The 18,928-nt window shown below is 33.1% G+C and overlaps 1 protein-coding gene across 2 annotated transcripts in view; it reads left to right on the forward strand.

Annotated features, from left to right (window-relative positions):
• The window catches only part of LOC132740749 (uncharacterized), a 53,395-nt gene that overhangs the window by 24,847 nt on the left and 9,620 nt on the right, over positions 1-18,928 (forward strand). The window contains exons 1-2 of one of the 2 annotated variants that reach the window (XM_060728718.1): positions 11,750-11,881; positions 16,342-16,409. In XM_060728718.1, coding sequence (XP_060584701.1) covers positions 16,377-16,409 — 33 coding nt within the window. In that variant the 5' untranslated portion in view covers positions 11,750-11,881; positions 16,342-16,376. Of the gene's footprint in view, positions 1-11,749; positions 11,882-16,341; positions 16,410-18,928 lie in introns of those variants that run through there. The other variant, XM_060728719.1, reaches the window with a different exon arrangement.

Here is an 18,928-nt window from a genome sequence, read left to right on the forward strand (position 1 = left end):
CAACCAACTTAAAGTAGATACATTAAAGACTTCTAAAGGTTGGCTACAAAGACTTAACACTAGAAACAGTATATCATTTGGTACAATGAGTGGCAAAAAGGGTGATGTAAAGGAACAAACTGTTTTCGGATTGAAAAAAAATATCATCTTTTGTGAAGGTTGTGAGCAAAAAGACATTTTTAGTATGGATGAATCTGGGCTATTTTTTAAAGACCCCCTTTGCAAAACATTACATTTCAAAGATCGCATAACTGTAGCCCTGTGTTCAAGCATACTTCGGGAAAAACTGAAAGCATTAGTGAGTTGTAAAGCTCGAGATGTTTCAAGTTACTTCGGGAAAAACTGAAAGCATTAATGAGTTGTAAAGCTCAAGATGTTTCGGAAGGATTGATCCTAAAATGTTGCCTGTTCTATACTACAACAACGAAAAAGCATGAATAAGGAGCTATATCTATGAAGATTTCCTTAAAACAATGAATAGACAAAGGAAAAAGGAAAATAAAGAACATTTTGTTGTTTGTGGACAATGCCCCTAGCCACCCAAATTTATCATTAAAGATCCTGTAACACAATTTTTTGATGGTTTTATATAAGAAAATATCATGCTCAAATTAAGATTTATCAATATTGTAAGTTCCGAAACGCATTTATTATAAAGATATTACCGAATTTAATATTTCATGTAAAGAAAGAGAGGTAATTAGAAATTTGTTTTCTGTAAATTCTAAGTCAGATTTTCTAAAAAGAAATGAATTCATATGATTTAATGATTGCATTTAATATGTATAAATATTTGCAGTACATATTGTACATATTCGTCGATGTTTGAAAATTGTTGTACTAGCATGATGATGTACATATATAATTTCACGTCATCGTGGTATACAGCCGCAATTTTTAAACATACAGGATCTTTAAGCAACAAAAAAATTTGGATTTCCCCACCTAATACAACCTCCTGAACCCAGTCGATGGATCAAGGAATCATCCAAACCACAAAACTTAAATTCAGAAAACGTCAGGTAAAGTAAAAAACAAATCAAAATTTATTTTAACTAACTACAAAGTACAAGTCATTATTTTTTGTGATTTTAAAGGTGTCAATAAGAAAGTTTGTTAAAAAATCATTACATACAGTGCTAGTCGCTAACAATTAATTTTCATTCATGACAGTGTTTTGCTATTTTTGTTTTGCCAAAGAGTTTCACACATCTGCTATTGTTATCGTTACAGCTATTACACCTTACCAAAGAAATGGACAGGCATCCAACAGCAACAGATTAAAGAGATTACCATCTTGTATGTAATTTATTGGTTAATAAATTTATGGAATTAATGTTAGGGCTCTACAATTAAAAAATGTTTTGAAAAGTGTGGCTTTGGGACAGCTGCTACACAGTTGCTGGACCCAGATTCTATCTCATCAGACAGGACTGATCAAGAACCATCACCACAAGCCGGTGATGACAATGACGATGATGATGTGCCACTAGCATCCTTATAACTAGCATATGAGCTGTTCTGCTGTTCTTGCAAAGAACTGTCGTCAATTGACAAGTTTTTTCACACATGTGACACCAATGTCATGGAATGGAGTTTGAATCCACATGACATAAATCTAAGAAATCAAAACGGTTCAATCTCGAGTGATGGGGAAGAGACTCCTGACCTGCTACCTGCAACTTCAAGAATTTCACTTAGTGATGCTCATGATATGGTCACCAGACTCAAACTATCTACTGACAAGTCAGGAAAAGCATCTCTCATGAACATAATTGCAGAGTTGAATGAACAATTGACACTCATGTCTGTAATGAAATCAAAACAAGCATTTTTTTAAATACTGATGTTATGGTGTAATTCATATTCTTAACAAATAGTGCATGTAATTTTAATATTGTCTTGTATCTTTTTATAAATGATATGTGGTATGTTTACTATATTTTAATATCAATAAAAATATAAACAAACCCTATGTATGGTACTATCCTACTTTTCAACAAAATATTGTCAAAATACGTCATTTATTAACTGAATTCTGTAGATACTGTGAACAGTAACTCCCAGTCTATAATGACCTTTTTCTGTTCTCCCATCGAAGGTCACTGTAAACAGTTTTTACTGTACGTCATCAACACACATTCAATGCAGATAAATATGCAAGTATGTGTATAAAATGATGATAGTAATATTTCTTATCCGTCTGGCAAAGTCCAACAGCACTTCCTAGTGGAATTTTTTATTATTTTACTATAGATATGCACTAGATAACCTTCAATGAATACGATCGATTAGTTGTTGATATTCACGACGACAAACATAACGGCTACACTCAGTTTATTACTACGATCGATTAGTTGCCGCTGTCTACGACGATAATGATAACAGCAACAGCCATTACGTCCCAAAGATTGAATAGGTATAGAATGTTAATCACTGCGATTGACAACGTATTGATAATCGACAAACAATGTTTATAGTGACAACCAGTTAATAACTATGACTTATTAGTAATTGATGACGGCAACAGCAAGTTGATAACTACGACTGATTAGGTGTTGATAATCACGACGATAATGATGATGGCGACAACCAGTTCATATCTGCAATTGATTAGTTTTTAAATTACGACGATACAGATTACAGGGTCAGCCATTTAGTCCCAGCGATTGATTTGGTGTTGATTATAACGTTACTACGATAATAACGAAGAACTGATAACGAATGTATTGCATGATACCAATTGACTAGAACATATTTGGGGAGACGAGAAGCGCATACAAGGATTCGTGTGATTAGGTGTTGATTATGAGGACGATAATGTAAACGGCGACAGACAGTTAGTCTCTATGTTAGATAAGATGTTGTTTAGATAAGGGCGACAACCAGTTGTTTACTGTATTTCATCATGTGTTGATAATCGACGAAAATGATAACAACGACAGCCAATAACTACGGTTGATGATTATGAAGATAATGATAGCGGCAACATCAAGCTAATATCTTCGATCGATTAGTCAGTGGTGATCACGAAGATAATGATAATGGCAACAGCAAGATAGTTTATACGATGGATAAGTCATTGTTTTTACGACGAAAATGATAACGGCGACAGCAATTTAATTAATGTGATTGATAAGGATGGTGATGATCACGGCCATAACTTAAACTGCGACAGTCATTAAGTATTACGATTGATAAGTAGTTGATGATTACCACGATACTGATAACGGCGGCAGCAATTTAATAACTACGATTGATAATGTGTTGATAATTATGACGATAACGATTGCTGCAACAACCAGTTTTTATCTACGATTGATAAGTCGTTAATGATTACGACGATACTGATAACATCGACAGCAGTTTAGTCCCAACGATTAGTAATGTTGATTATTAGGACGATAATGATGATGTCGACAGACAGATAATAATTAACATTTTAGGTGTTGAATGATAACGGCGAATGACAACGGCGACAGAAAGTTAATAACTACAAATGATTAGATGTTGATCATTATGAGGATAATGATAACGGCGGCAGACACCAATCATTGAATAGATGTTGATCATTATGAGAATAATGATATCGGCAGCAGAAAACCATCATTGAATAGATGTTGATCATTATGAGGATAATGATATCGGCGGCAGACAACCATGATTGAATAGATGTCGATCATAATGACGATAATGATATCGGCGGCAGACAACCATGATTGAATAGATGTCGATCATAATGACGATAATGATATCGGTGGCAGACAACCATCATTGAATAGAAATAGATGTTGATCATTACGAATACAATGATATCGGCGACAGACAACTACCATTGATAAGGTATTGATCATTACGAAGATGAAGATATGGGCAGCAGACAACTACCCTTGATAAGGTTTTGATCATTACGAACATAATGATATCGGCGACAGACAACTACCATTGATTAGATGTTGATAATTACGAAGATAAATAATATCTGCGGCAGACAACTACCATTGATTAGATGTTGATAATTACGAAGATAAATAATATCTGCGGCAGACAACTACCATTGATTAGGTGTTGATGATCACAACGATACTTATATAGGCTATCGCCAGTTATAAACTATTATTGATTAGGTGTTGATGATCACGACGATAATGTAACGGCCACAGCCATTTTATAACTACCATTCATTAACTGTTGTGGACCACGTCGTCAGGGTTTCGACAGGCTTTTTTATGTTTATTCAACGTAAATTATAAACGTGCGATTTATTGTTATATAATGTTCAAAATTAACATCAAGTCTGTAGACTGTTTTTTTTTTTCAAAGGTGTAAATATAATGACTGTATGTGTTAAGATTTACTGTCAATTTTTTGAAGTTTCAACAACAACAAAGTGTTCGCGTCTTTTATTTAGCTTATGACATTTTAAATGACTGTAACTTGAAAATAAACTATCGCCTGAGTGGCCCCAACAAGCAAAAACACTCTTGTTCTGATCTCCCATTTCTGCGTCGTAATAATTTTATTATGGTGATATATCATACTGTCGTTTATGTAAATGTGTTATTTTAAAGAAAAAATCTGAAGATTGCGTGAGATATTCTAAAAAGAAATCGTTTTATGTTAATATGCATTAATATTGCTTCGGTCTGTATATATCTCGCCTGACTTGTTTGCGTTAAAGTCTATTAATGGATATTTAACTCAATCTTTAGTGAGCAAATTTATAAAGTTGTGTGCGTTTTTATCCATTTGTTTTGAATGTGTGTATAACTGCAAAAAAATGATAATGTCTGATGTATGCAATTCGTGTTTTCGCCCCGCGACCCCAAGCAAAAAGTGGAGAATTAAGAAATTAAAATGGCGGGGCGCGGAGCAAAAACACGCTAATTAGCGGTGGCGCGGGGCGAGATTAAAGACATTAAACGCCCCGCGCCTAAGCTTATTAACGGGTTTTCGTGGGGCAGGGTTTTATTTATTAAACTTCGCCCCTTGCCCTCGTTTATTAGTGAGTGTCGTCCGCAACCCGTCATTTTTACATATTATAAATTCTCGACTTTTGCTTGGTGTTGTAGCGGGACGACAACACACTCATTAGCAAGGGAGCGCGGCGAGGTTTTATCTGTTAAACTTCGCCCCGCGTCACACGTGTTAGCGTGTTTTCGTCAAATTAATTTGCGCTGCAACCACCCCCCCCCCCCCTAATTAGCGTGCTTTCGTCACGTTTTATCTTGCATGAATTTATTTTATGTGTGTGTCCAGGTGAGTGAGAAGAAAATCAACCATTGGGTTAGATAGAGGAAGGGGAAATCCCAACCCTCGGGCAATCGGTTCCATCGGGAACTCGTTCCCGATGGAACCGATCACCCGAGGGTTGGGATTTTCCTATCCTCTATGAAACCCAATGATATATTCGATTATTCTTAACTCTCATTCTACGCCGCCGCGGGGCGAAGTTTTATTTAAAAACTTCGTACTGCGCTCTCGTTAATTAATAAGCTCCAGCCATTTTAACTAGTTAATCTTCGACTTTTCACTTCACGGGGACGCAGGGCGAAAACAATAATTACACAAATCAGCCACCATAGACAATGCATCCGGATATTTACTTTTATTTACTTTTTATTTTTAGTTTTACTTTTTGCAACATCATAGATCAAAGATTCATCAACTGAAATATCTATATATGCAATAAAAGTGTAACAACGATATATTTCATAATATTTTTATAAACAAATTGAATAATACATAATACATGATATTAGTACATTGGTTAAAAATGTGTAAATCACAGAAAAGTTTACGACTTCAACAACAAATTTGGAAACAAATTTATCTCTCGGAAGCAGTAATCACAACAAAATTACATAAACATTGCAGACACGGTTTGATTGAAGCTGTACTTGACTGATATTGAAAAAGTGCAACGTCCCTCACGACACCTAGCACCGGTTTGAGCAGTACTCAATTTCGACACTTAAAATTGCTGTTCTGATTGATTCTGAAAGACAATAAACATACTGGAGTGAAGTACAGGGCAGCTTCATTTCGACTGCCACAGTGCTTGACAAACACTTCTGAGATGTATAAATATCAGGAAAATGTTGACCCTCGAAAAGGCAAAAAAAACCGCTTTATATTGGGCAACAAATTGTTATTAGAACTTTGTCTTAAATGATGAAGGTGTATGGTAATAAATGCTAAGTGTTCAATTTAATTAATAAAAGTTATTCGTGATAAAAGATAATACGAAACAGCCCTGCAATATCCTCATTTAAAACTTTCTTAAACAAGGACAAAAATATACACCAACATACTTTTATACAGGTAGTCGTAAACTGCAGGTCCTTCACACTCGAAGCGCATTAAATCACCACCTGTTTGTTTTTCCTTACCCCTTTGTGTAATTGTGGGCAAATTGAAACTACCCAACATTTCTTTTTCGAGTGCTGTGTATACGATGCCGTCCACAGAACATTCCTCATTAACTTGCAATACTCTAGCATAAACGTTCATAAACTCCTCTATGGTGAACAATCTCTTACATACAAGGACAACGTTACTATATTTACAAATGTACAAATTATAGAGAAAAAACGAAAATATTTACTTTGATCCATTCTTATTGAGACTGTAATCCTCTCTCGCCCTCTTTCTTCCTTTCCCCACTATTTTGTGTTCGTCTTGTATATATATTCTTACATTTTAGACATCAGCTTGTGGTTAATCTATTATATATAAGTTAATATATAAAAATATAATTATATCTGTGTATAACTAATAACTAATACTTGTTCCCTTGCCTAGTATATACATGTATTAACTAATGACTTATTAAAGACAAACCATATAGTTCCCCAAAGGAAACAAATTCTATAAGACTTCTCTTTCATTCTCATCCTTTTCCATTGTGTAAAAATATTTTGTTATGTATTTGTATGTACATTTTCGGACAATTTGATCTAGTTTTCCCAAAAATTGGCCATATTCAATTTCAGTCCAGGTATAAATGAAACAATTTATGAACAAGAAACACATTACCCCTTTCCCTCCTTGACAAATTTTTAACAAAATATATTTACAAAATTTTAATACTTTTAGAACCTAGCAGTGTCTTACAAAAGATGCAAAATTATGCGAGTTTGTTCAACTTAACGCATATATTCTCAATAAAGTAAATATTGTCAAAATATTCAAATAATCGTAAACCGAAATAATTGTTGTACGTTTATGATATTTTCTAACTTTCAAAGCGCCTTATTGGTTAAGTCTTAGGCAATTTTTGAAGAAAAAATGTTTAAAAAATAGAGCTGGTGTTATTATTGACACTAAAATTTGCATTTATATATGTAAGGTTTGCTTTCATCAAACTGTTCTAGTTTCTACGTATTCACGGCTATCATAAATATAGTGGTGTTAACAGCATAATAATCGGTATGTCAAAGTTATCTCGTGGAAACTATAAATTTTACTTTATTGCCTTTTTATTGACTGTAAACAAATATGTTACTTTTTAGACCTGTTTTTGTGTGATAATATATTGAATAAACATTGAAATATTCAAAAACGGTGGGACAGACTAGAATGAAAATAAGTGTTGTTTTTTTTAAACGTCTGCGCCGTACTTTATGTGCAAAAAAAACGTTAATGTCATATCGCATAGCATTCCTAAGGCATTCAAGTGTGTTATATCATTTTTGTCGACGTTTTATGTTTCTTTTGTGTTTGAAATTAATATATTTTAATAATTCGGTTTTGCATGCTCTAATAATTTGCTATTTGTCTCAGTTGTTGCATAATTTTAGTGATATTATGAGTTATTTTATATATTATTATCATCGACGGAACCCAAAATACACGTTCGATATTGGAACCATTGGGTCCTTCTCAAGAATGATCTTGAACAGTAAACACTATCCTAGAAATGAGCCGTGTCACAACGAAACAAACATAGTGCGTTTGCGATCAACATGGATCCAGACCAGCCTGTGCATCCGCACAGTCTTATCAGGATCCATGCTGTTCGCTTTCAAACTCTATAACAAGTAGAGAAACTGATAGCGAACAGCATGGATCCAGATCAGACTGTGCGGATGCGCATGCAGGTCTGGATCCATGCTGGTCGCAAACGCACTATGTTGGTTTTGTCGTGACCCAGCTCATATTTTTTTTTCAAATGAGAGAGCTGATATATTTAAAGATATTTGCCATATATATGTTGATAGGGTATAAAGTAATTTTATATAATAAATAAGACTGCAAATAGTCATATCGGTCTGTACCGTTGTCTATATTACGTAGTTTGAAGAAAATCCTGTTTATTGCATATCTTTCAAAGTAAAGAGTAAATTAAAGAGGCGACAATTACTATCAGTTACATTTAAATGTGTTGGTTCAAGTACAATTCAGGTCATTTCCTTTTTGTTTTTGTGTGTGTGCTAACAGTATTATTAAATTATGTAGCTCTCATTGCTTAGAAAATGATTGTTATTGTTTATCAAAATGTTATCATACACGTACTTACATACTGAAAAACAATGATAAATTAAATAAAGTAAGGAGCGTTACCAAGATCTTATTAAAATACTTCACGCTGAAAAAAATCACATGCAACACGATTATCTTATGTAAGAGGGAATGTGGCGTGTTTTCGTATGGCCGGTGAAAAAAATCTAATTTATCAGTTTCCGTGTGGCGGCTTTTATCTTATTCATCCCGCCACGCGAAAAAGGTAGATTTAAGTGTCAGCCACCATACAAGGGACATTTAAAAGTGTAAATGAGTTAAACATGCTACCTTTATGTATTTACACGTGCATTTACATGACATTGTATAGAAAGTTTACGTGGTAAGACTCGTTCCTAGCTGCATGTATAAATGCACGAGAAACACAAGTTAAAATACACATTCTAACACTCCTCGTGATTTTCCACTATAGACAAAGAAGGAAAAAACTGGTGTTAAACTGCCAATAAACACTTGTTAGGGACTACTTGTATAAGCGGCTGCTAGTTTTCTCCCCGATTATATAGTTTACAAACCCTTTTAAGGCAACAATACAAAAAAATATATATATTATATATTATAGTTCGTTTAATGTTTTCTTTTCATACAATACCGAAATAATATCTCATATACACCAACGCCACATATTTGATCCATATCAGTTAATAACATTTTGACAAAACGGCCTAATGACGTCATCCTGAATAAAAAGACTCATTCATAAACGCAGACGTCAGTTCAAACATACAACATTGATAAATGGTGCACTGGTGTTAACACAATGCAATCCATTGTAAGACGTAAGTTTTTGTTGAAAAAATATTTTTTCTTATAATTGCGTCTGTTTAATAATTTCTTTATTTTAGCAACAGTAGGGTACGAAATTGAACATCGTTTTACGAAAATCGGCCACAGAAGTTATTTCCACTTGACAAAATAACATAAGTGATCTTGCTTATTTTATCTTGTTAGAATCGAAATAACATCGGTCTTAGCGGTGTTTATCGGCTATGTAACACCGGTTTTGATGCAAAAAAATAACCACTCAGGCCTACGGCTTTTCTGGTCAAAACCAACGCATCAAAACTCCAAACAAGTGTTAAATAGCGGATATTTGTTTGTTTGTGTGTAAGATGAAATTTTATTTCATCGAGTGGGCTTTAAAAACAGTATTCTCACGTAGTGAGAATCCTTTTTTTTAAAGTTCACGAGATGAAATAAAATTTCATCTTAAACAGCAAACAAACAAATTGTCTTTTTATTTTATGCTTAAAAACATGTTAAAACGAAATTTCTTTAATATTAACGTTAATATTAAAATCTGTTTTCCCAATTGAGAGCCCCATTTAGTCGGAATTTCTCATTAAATACAAGAAGTCTTGAGCTGAAAAATTAGTTCCACAATCAACGTTAAATGACGGTGATATTATTCATTTTATAAAAAAAATATGAATGATCGCTTGTTTTAATAATAAAAACAAACAATTCTTGTAGGGGAAAAAGTCCAAACATCCATCCATATTTCCGTTACTTACTGCGAATTTATATTAAACCTGTTTTTGTTTAATGTAAGCGGCAGCCATTCTTTAAAGTTGTGTATTTCAAGGGAGGGAAATAATTGTGTTTGATTCAGAGGGATATCATTTGGATTTGTTTGTAATACACCTTTTTAAAAGAAAGAAAACTTATTTGAGAATTTTCACAGACAAAAAATAAGTGTTGACAGATGGGAAATCATTCAAATAGCAGCAAGGAAAATGGAAAACTTCAAACTAATCAAAGACTGGCTCAGGAAAGCTAAGTTGTTTACTTATTCTACGGGGATAGCTGCCATTGCTTTTCAAGTTTTCATTAAGCATACGGCAGTTATTCAACGTAGGATACTTTAATATGCCCAAATGTCATCAAGAGCAGTTTTGCATGTGGAAGGAATGTATTTTTTAAGACTGTAAAAATGAAACAAAAAAATTTAGAGACAAAATTTGGTGATTGGAATTTGAATGAATAGAAATAAGTTTTCTTCTTTTTATTACTTTTGACATTTAAATTATTTATCAATATCAGCTTTGCTTTTCTTTAAAGAGCCTGACAATGTCAGAATTGTAAGCAAAAATAAAATTGAGGTACCAAATGGGGAAAATCGTAAAAAAGTAGTTTCGTCATTGAAAAGTTTGAATTTATGTTTTGATAATTTTCACTGTGAAATTATTAAATATAATTTTCACGGATAAATCAGTAATCCACTGAAATGCATAAAATAAATAGCCGATAAACACCGCTAAGACCGATGTTATTTCTTAAGTGAAAATAACGTGCACAGCGAACAAAATTTATAAAAGTTTGCACATTGCTTGAAAATAATAAATATGAGTTTCACAGAATGCCCTTGTTTTATGTATTCTATGAAATATTGTACCATAGTTTGAGGGTTTTAAATCGTATACATACACATGCACAGTGCGTTTACTTGAGTGCAGGCATTAGCTACCCGAACTGCAGAGCATGCCCGTTGATTGGATCATTTTTGAGGTTTACTTATTTTGACGACAGGGAAAGGGATAGCGATAAAAATATCATATCATGCTCGTTTATTGGTAACCTTTTCCTGGGTTTCATATAGTGACAACAGAGAACGTGTTTTGTTTTTGCCTATGATACTAAAGGAAAAGCACATCAAAACAATTGTCTCGTGTTTCGATGACGTTTCTATTACTTTGTTAATAACAACACAATGAACTTTCTTAATTATCATATTTTTGTTAAAAAAAACTTATGCATGTGTCACTTCATTCTTTACTTACTTTGTTTAGTTGTCTAAGTGACTCATTTTTTTATTTCAAACGCAAACAACAGAGGAAATGTGTGCACTTTTATTTTTAATTTAAATCTGCTTAATCAGTCCTCATTTCTTTCTTTTTTAAAAAGAACGTAACTCGTTATCTTATCATTATATGTTCAGAGTATACAAAACTATTATATTAAGTGTACATAAACAACAATTTAAAAACTATCGTTCATAAATGTTTTAAGTCGAAATATGGAACAAGTTGACATATCCTTTATCTATTATCATAAAGAAAAACTGAAAAGTGCTACTTGTGCATCCTATACTAGTACGCATAGGACATCGCTGAAGTAAATATTCGCTTTTTTGTAACTTGAACCTTTTTTGCTGTCTTTTTAATGATATGGTGGAATGTAGTTTTACGGGTTACAATTGTATGGGGTTTTTTTGTTTGGCATTTCAAGGTCTGGTTACTGTGAATATTATGTCAAGGTGTGGGTTTTGCTTAAACTGTCTGTTATAATCATTGCAAACACGGCTGCAACGCAAGACGATCGTGCTTTCAAAAACTGCTAAAGGATTTCCTTTACTGAGGTACAAATTTTGCGATATTTAGTTCATTTTAAAATTGTATATGCAATCAAAACGGGTTGTACATGTCTCTATTATGTTTGTTTATGAAAAGGGGGATAATTATATGTATCCTCAATCCGAAAAAGATTAAGAGATCGTGTATAAAACACAAGCAAGAATAGAGAATGATTATTCAAAATGTAAATTTCTGATAAGTGGCTTCGTTGTAGGGGAAATCGTTAAAAGGGTAAATAGAAAAATAAGCAGTGCACATATTATTACTTTTTTCTTTCAATTTTTTATTATTTTTTACGTTGGAAATGTTGGCATGTTGGATACATTTAGATAACATAATGTGATATAATGTACCATTATTATATAGAAAATTAACCTCCAAATTAATCGAATGTTTTTATTATATATATGCAAACACAATTTACGAGTCTTTTAGTTCAGTATATGAATATATTATAGTCTAAGTAGCATTATGCATCTTATTACAAATCAACGGTTAGCGCTTAAAATCCAAATAGCTCAAAATTGATCCATAATTGTGTATTTTACATTTTTTCATTTGATATAATTTTTTTACATATATTTATATTGGCCATATTTGAAATTTTTCTTGTTTTTTCTACAGTCATTTAAAATTATTATTTGTTATTTAGTAGTCAGAGCTATTTTTTTTTCTTATTTTCGTTCAGCGCTATTGTATTTAGTTGATTTACATGCCCTCACAGCACTAATAACATGTTTGTGCTTTATTATGAGTAAAAATATATAGATTCCTGTTATTAAGAGTAATGTTCCTTAGGCTAAGAGGTAAAGAGTAATTTCCCTCTCTGTACAATACTGAATGTCGTTAAAACTACTACCCGACACAAAATCAGCTTATTTGTTGACAGTTATTAAATGTATATAGAAGTTAATTTTACAGTTTTTATGAGATAACTATGGTTGATATTGGTTGGGATTATAATAGTTACTGCTTTGTTTTTGAAGATATCTGTAATACTGTGTGTTTTAGTTTAAGTTGTAAAATACTGTAAAATAATACATTTTGTGTTCTTCATTTTGTGGCGATTTTATTGTTCTGTTTGATCATAAATTGTTTAGAGCTTGGGCTTGCCAGGTGTCTAGTATTGTTTCGTGTATACGTGAACAGGTATTCTGTATAAGTGCATAATAAATGGTGTGTGCTTGTCTTTGTTGTAAATTATGATCAGAAATCTCTGTTTTGATTGTACATAATGATCAAAGTTTGTTGTATTAATGTATATATGGATTTGAGATAACAAAGATCAAAATACCTGGAAAAATAATATTAATCAAACAATTACATGCTAGTATCTAACTGAGAATATTTTAATTTTATGTCAGGTTACGTGCTGCTCAGCCTTCATATCTTGGAAACTGGTTATAGTTTTATTTTTAAATCTTTTCTCAGATAAAAATGACACCAAAGCAGTCATCCTTCTGAGAGCAACCCTTTTAACACACGTGAACATGTAGCGAGTAGGACAGCTTAAGTTGATTTTAATATCTATTGACTGAACTGATAGAATAGAATAGGAAAAAGCATCTGTAACATTTTGAAGTTATTGCATCCATGTGACAGGACGTTAAGTGGTTGAACATTTTTATCAATTTGTATTTACTGTAGAGACGAATGTACGAGAAAAAAACCCCTAAGGGTTGTCTGTTTGGTTTCAGTGTGAGACCAAACGTTGGTAAACGTATAAATATATATATTGAGTGAATATCAAATGCTCTATTTTCAATTGCGACATAGCCCAGAGTGAAAATAAATAAGGAATTTCTGACAAGCGAAAGAAACTGAATAACATTTGTTTTGTGGTCAGGATTTTTATACTTCACAACAGCAGATATCACATACCACGTGGCTGCTCTACTAAGTAGCCTCGTACTTTACTTCAGTGTTGTTATGTTTCCTTTGGAATCAGTGATTGCAGCACTTTTAATGTTGAAAATGATAAACCGCTCAGGCCGGAGCTACGGGCGTCATAAGTATTGCACTTTTTCATGATCCCTTATGCACAGACTCAATCAAATCGAGTCTGCAATTTTCGTGTTATTTTGTTGTTATTAATACTTCCAAGGGTTCAACCTTTTCAAGATTGTAATAAATTTTAATTTTTTGCCGAGTAGCAACCGAAACTGTAACTCATAATTCGACAACGTCTTCGAGCTGCAATGTTCATGATGACACGTTTTTTTCAACTACAGTGTCTTTTCATTTCGTTTCCAATTCATACCATTCGTTTTGCAACATCCATTATAAAATATTTTGATAACTTGCCATTTAATTCAATAATGCTTTTTCATTAATGAATTTACATTACAATTTAAAGAAATACGCACGTGTTTTTTTATATGAAACATACTAAATATATTAAAACATATCAACAATAAAAAACGACATTCAGAGTATGCAGCCACTGAAAATCATCCAGTCACACTTGACTAACCAAAGGCACTCAGTAGGGTACAAAACACAAAGCAGGAGAGGGCATAAAGCCGTAACATGGCGTGGTCTTACCAGTATTTGACAGCAATTTACAAATAAATAAAGAAACCCCTTTAATGTCAAAGCCATATAAAAACATGTTTGAAAGCAAGTGAAATAACACAATTGAATTAAACCTCTGTGAAGGAAATATCCATGACTAATTAAATAACTTTCTTTTGTCAATTTGCAGGTTCAAAATTGACTTAAAATAAGAAGCACATATCATAAATAAGATAAGTTTGAATACTTAAACTTAATTTGAAACATGCATATAAACATATTAACACAGTAGTCACACACTCTCATTTTCGTCTTGTTTTGTGAACTTGTTTTCAATGAACGATGCCTTTCCTTGTTATTCTCGTTTATCATCGTTTAAAACGTATGATGTGAACAAATGAGTATAAAAATCTCGAAATATTTATAATTCCAGTGTACATCTTCAATAACTTTGTCAAAGCAGAAGCTGAGAAACGGAAACAAAAAACCGAATATGTCAAACACATTTCCATAGGCATTTTAATAAATCAAAATATTAGCATACAAACCAACCTATCGGAGGAAAATACGTGCGATTGTTGTAAATATTCATGACTCCGTAGGTAGCCATTTTGTCAAATTTGCAACCAATTTTCTCGCTTTAAACATGCGTGCAACCAGTTCATGCCATGCCCTTTATGTACGGGATTCATTATGTGTCAAAATGGTATAAGCAGACGATTAAACCGTGCAACAATAGGATTACGTATTGAATTTAATATGTGTCGCATTCAGATGTAGCATTCCATCGTAATGTCATAAATGCATATTATCAAATTCTGTGTGAAGAATATTCTGGAATAATTATGATCAGATTTTACAGATCATAACCGTACAAATAGTTTCTCTTTTGATTTCCAAATGAATCTGGCTCGAAGATATCATATTCTTCAAATAACAAAAGAAACAATAACTTCTTAAGTTCACTTACAAACTTGCAATGTAACGACAGTTTAGTTATTTTTTTCCATGGTTTATTTTTTGTTACAGTTGGATTTAGTTGAAATTTTAAGATTATTACACTATTTGGTCTGATGAATGATGAAATACATGTGTATAACACATAGATTTGTTACTAATAGTGTTGATGGACACTTGTTTGAAGACAACAATCTTACCCACACGGCCACCGATGCCTTCAAACATATCAGGCTCAATTCACTTAATTGACAGTAGAGGCGTCCGTGGCCGAGTGGTTAAGGTCGTTGTCTTCAAACCACTTGCCTCTCAACGCTGTGTGTTCGAATTCCGACAGGGACTTTGGATTTTTTCATTTGAGAAAGCTATTCATTAATTTTATGGAACGTTTGTGGTTCTAATCAGGTGCTCGTTCGTGCCTGGAATAATGCACGGAAGGGCACCTGAGGTCGTCTTCCTCTACCAGTAAAGCTGGAACGTCACCAAATGACCTATAATGTGTCGGTATGATGTAAATCCCAATTATTATAAACAAACACAAATTGTCATTGCTTTAGCTAAAGGGAAATTATCTCAACTCAAATGATTGGCTTAGCGCCTGTTCAACATTGGTCATTTAGGAGAACGTAACAGGAATAAAAAAAAATAGACATTATGTATGTCCAACCCGTTAATATTCGTCAGTGGTATTGATTGTGATATGATTGAGAACAGAACAATTCATAATGGAAACAATATATTTACAAGGGAAACTTTCAAACGTTTGAATATAAAACCTAGAAACAAAGTGATACCTCGGAAGCTTTAATCACAACAAAATTATATGAAACTAATTGCAGACTATGTTTCATTTGGTCAGTACATGCATTACTATGAAGAACAGTTGAATATGTCGCATCGATACTTGATAAATAACGTTATTACAATGCCAAATAATTTACGGCGTTGTTCAAAATCTAATGTTTATGTATGTATGTGTTTTGTTTTCTTTTAGTACCAGATTTTTGCGCGCTTGCAGCCATTAAAGAAATGACTTCACCGAATAAATATCGTCTTATACAGGTAAGTGCAACAATTACTTTAAACAGCATCTCCTCTTAAAAGCAATGACTGCACAGTAACCAAACTTTACAGGAATGATTCTTGGGGTGTCCCGTTTTTAAGTTGCTCAGATGGTTTCGGTCTGTTGAATATGTTGGTCACGGGGCTGGAAAATATGTTGAAAAAGCAAATAAAAACACATTTTGTCTAAAAGTATAAGGCCCATGCCTTTTATATCGAGTATATGATACATGTAGGTTTCTACCACAGTTGCTGAAATTTTAGCCATAGTGTCATAGGGGGTAACATATTTGGCATGAAACATTGTGTTGTGGACTTCTTCCAATATTGTTCAAAAAACAGCCCTGGGCACACCGAAAGTCATTAATTTTGTATATATAGTAAAAATTAAATGGTCTTGTTTGAAGGCACAAGGGTTAGAACTTTTATATTTGATATATAATATCATGTATTAGTGACAATTAAAGTTATTCAAAATTTGCTCCTAGTGTCCAAATTTACCGTCCCGGGGTCAGGTCTTAAAAACTTAAAATAAACCTTTTCCCCTGAACTTACAAAAGGCTAGAGGTTACATATTTGGCAATAAATATTTTGAAGTCGACCTCTACTAAAACTGTTTTAATTATAGCCCTAGGGTCAAAATTGAAATAGCCCCCGCGGTTGTTGATTTTCATTATGTGCATTTAGTAAACAAAAATAACATTCATGTTTGAAGATATAATGATTTGACATTTGGTACAACAATATCATGACAAGGTCCTCTAACACACTTTGCACCTAGTGTCAAAATTGGCCCAGCCCCGGGTGTTATATGTTTTCTATTTATTCATAGAGTTCAATAGAGTAGACAAAAACAGAGTCCCTAAAGAAAGCCTAACACGGCAAAATTGAATTATTGCAAGCTCTGTTTGATTGAGTCTGTTCATGGACGGTATTGGAAAGTACAAATTAACGCCCACGCCCCCTAGCACAGGCTTATGCAGAAATATAATTATGGTTATGGTAACAATTTTGAAATTAGAAACATCCTCAAGTGTGTTCATACGGCGTTATAATAGAACCGTCAATGTGACACGTTAGTGTCATTCCATGAAAAACGGCATATGGTCCCCAAGTATAGAATGCATGTGCCACAAAACGAGAAAACAATAGACGGAAATAAAAAAATCGAATTTTGAAAGGGGATCATAAGTTATGGAGCCTGAATATCACAGATAAGCTGATAAAAGACAAATTAAAAAGCCGGCAACATATCCTACGGTTGATTCAACAGTATTCTATATTCAACATTAAAATCGTCTTTTCTGAATTGAAGGCTTAAGGTCAGATATTTGGTATGAACAATTTTGTAGTTAATCTCTACTCGAATTATAGCCATAGTGTCAGAGTTCGCCAACATTATGTTAATTGAGCTTTGATATCGGCTGACTTAATTTGTGATTATGTGACTTACATACTTGTCCTTTAATGTACCGTCAAAATTCCATTTTGGACCATGTGCTTAGTTTTACATGTTAAATTAAACATAGCATAAGCTGACCTAGAATTTGACAAATGTCGTACTTTCATGTCCTTTGATTTACAGCCATTAAAAGTGGACTATGCGCACAGTTTGCTATGCAAAACTGAATTTTAAAACCTCAGGTGACTTTTGATATTTAATGAACTAGATATTGACATAGCGACCTACATTTTATTTACAGGTTAGAAATAAGGACCATGTATATAGAATATGTGACAATTAAATTATTTTCTTGAAGTATGACCTTATGACAAACATTCCTTAAATTCTTGTTATCAGCACTAGCTTTCGCAGCTTTCACACAAATAACAGTCTGTCCTCAGGTAAGCATTTATGGGCCAACCACCCTCTTGTTTAGAATAGTCGTTATAAAAAGGAGCTAATCATTACAAGAAAATGTACATCATTTGACAAGTGACGAGTTAATTGTCAGGACTCAATCTAATGTGTCTGGATTTCTACTAGCAACGTAGTGTTATGAGCAGTGCACATTGTTGCCTAGTTTAAAGCAACATGCCTCCAGTTTCATCCTTCAGTTAAATTACATAAACATTTTTTGAAAAATATTTTAAAGTAAAATATCATTAAGTGAACAAAGACAATAATTATTACACTGCAAACAGCATTCCAAATGAAAGGGAAAAAAATATTAGAATGTGTAAAAGTGACATTTACTGCGTTAGGCTCGCCATAGGTTCTGCAAAATCAGCCACTTCCTGCTAAATAATGACATGCTTTCTTGAATTACGAAAACTGCATCTTTTCTTAAAACATAAGTAATTTTTTCTCAATGTTTATTGTTTTGCAAATGTTTTAATCCATTTCATTTACACAGTAGGACAGACCCATTATAGCTTTTTCATTTGCCAGATGATCTCGGTGAAACACGTGCATGTTTCTGTGGCTTATGTTTGAGTCTGTGTTCATTGAACGTCATTCAAGTTGGACATGTAATGAATTTTTCAGATTTATTATTTTTATATTTCAAACGATCCCT

This window comes from Ruditapes philippinarum, unplaced genomic scaffold, assembly GCF_026571515.1.
Source record: "Ruditapes philippinarum isolate M1 unplaced genomic scaffold, ASM2657151v2 ctg2345_1_1_1_1, whole genome shotgun sequence".
NCBI classification, from domain to species: domain Eukaryota; kingdom Metazoa; phylum Mollusca; class Bivalvia; order Venerida; family Veneridae; genus Ruditapes; species Ruditapes philippinarum.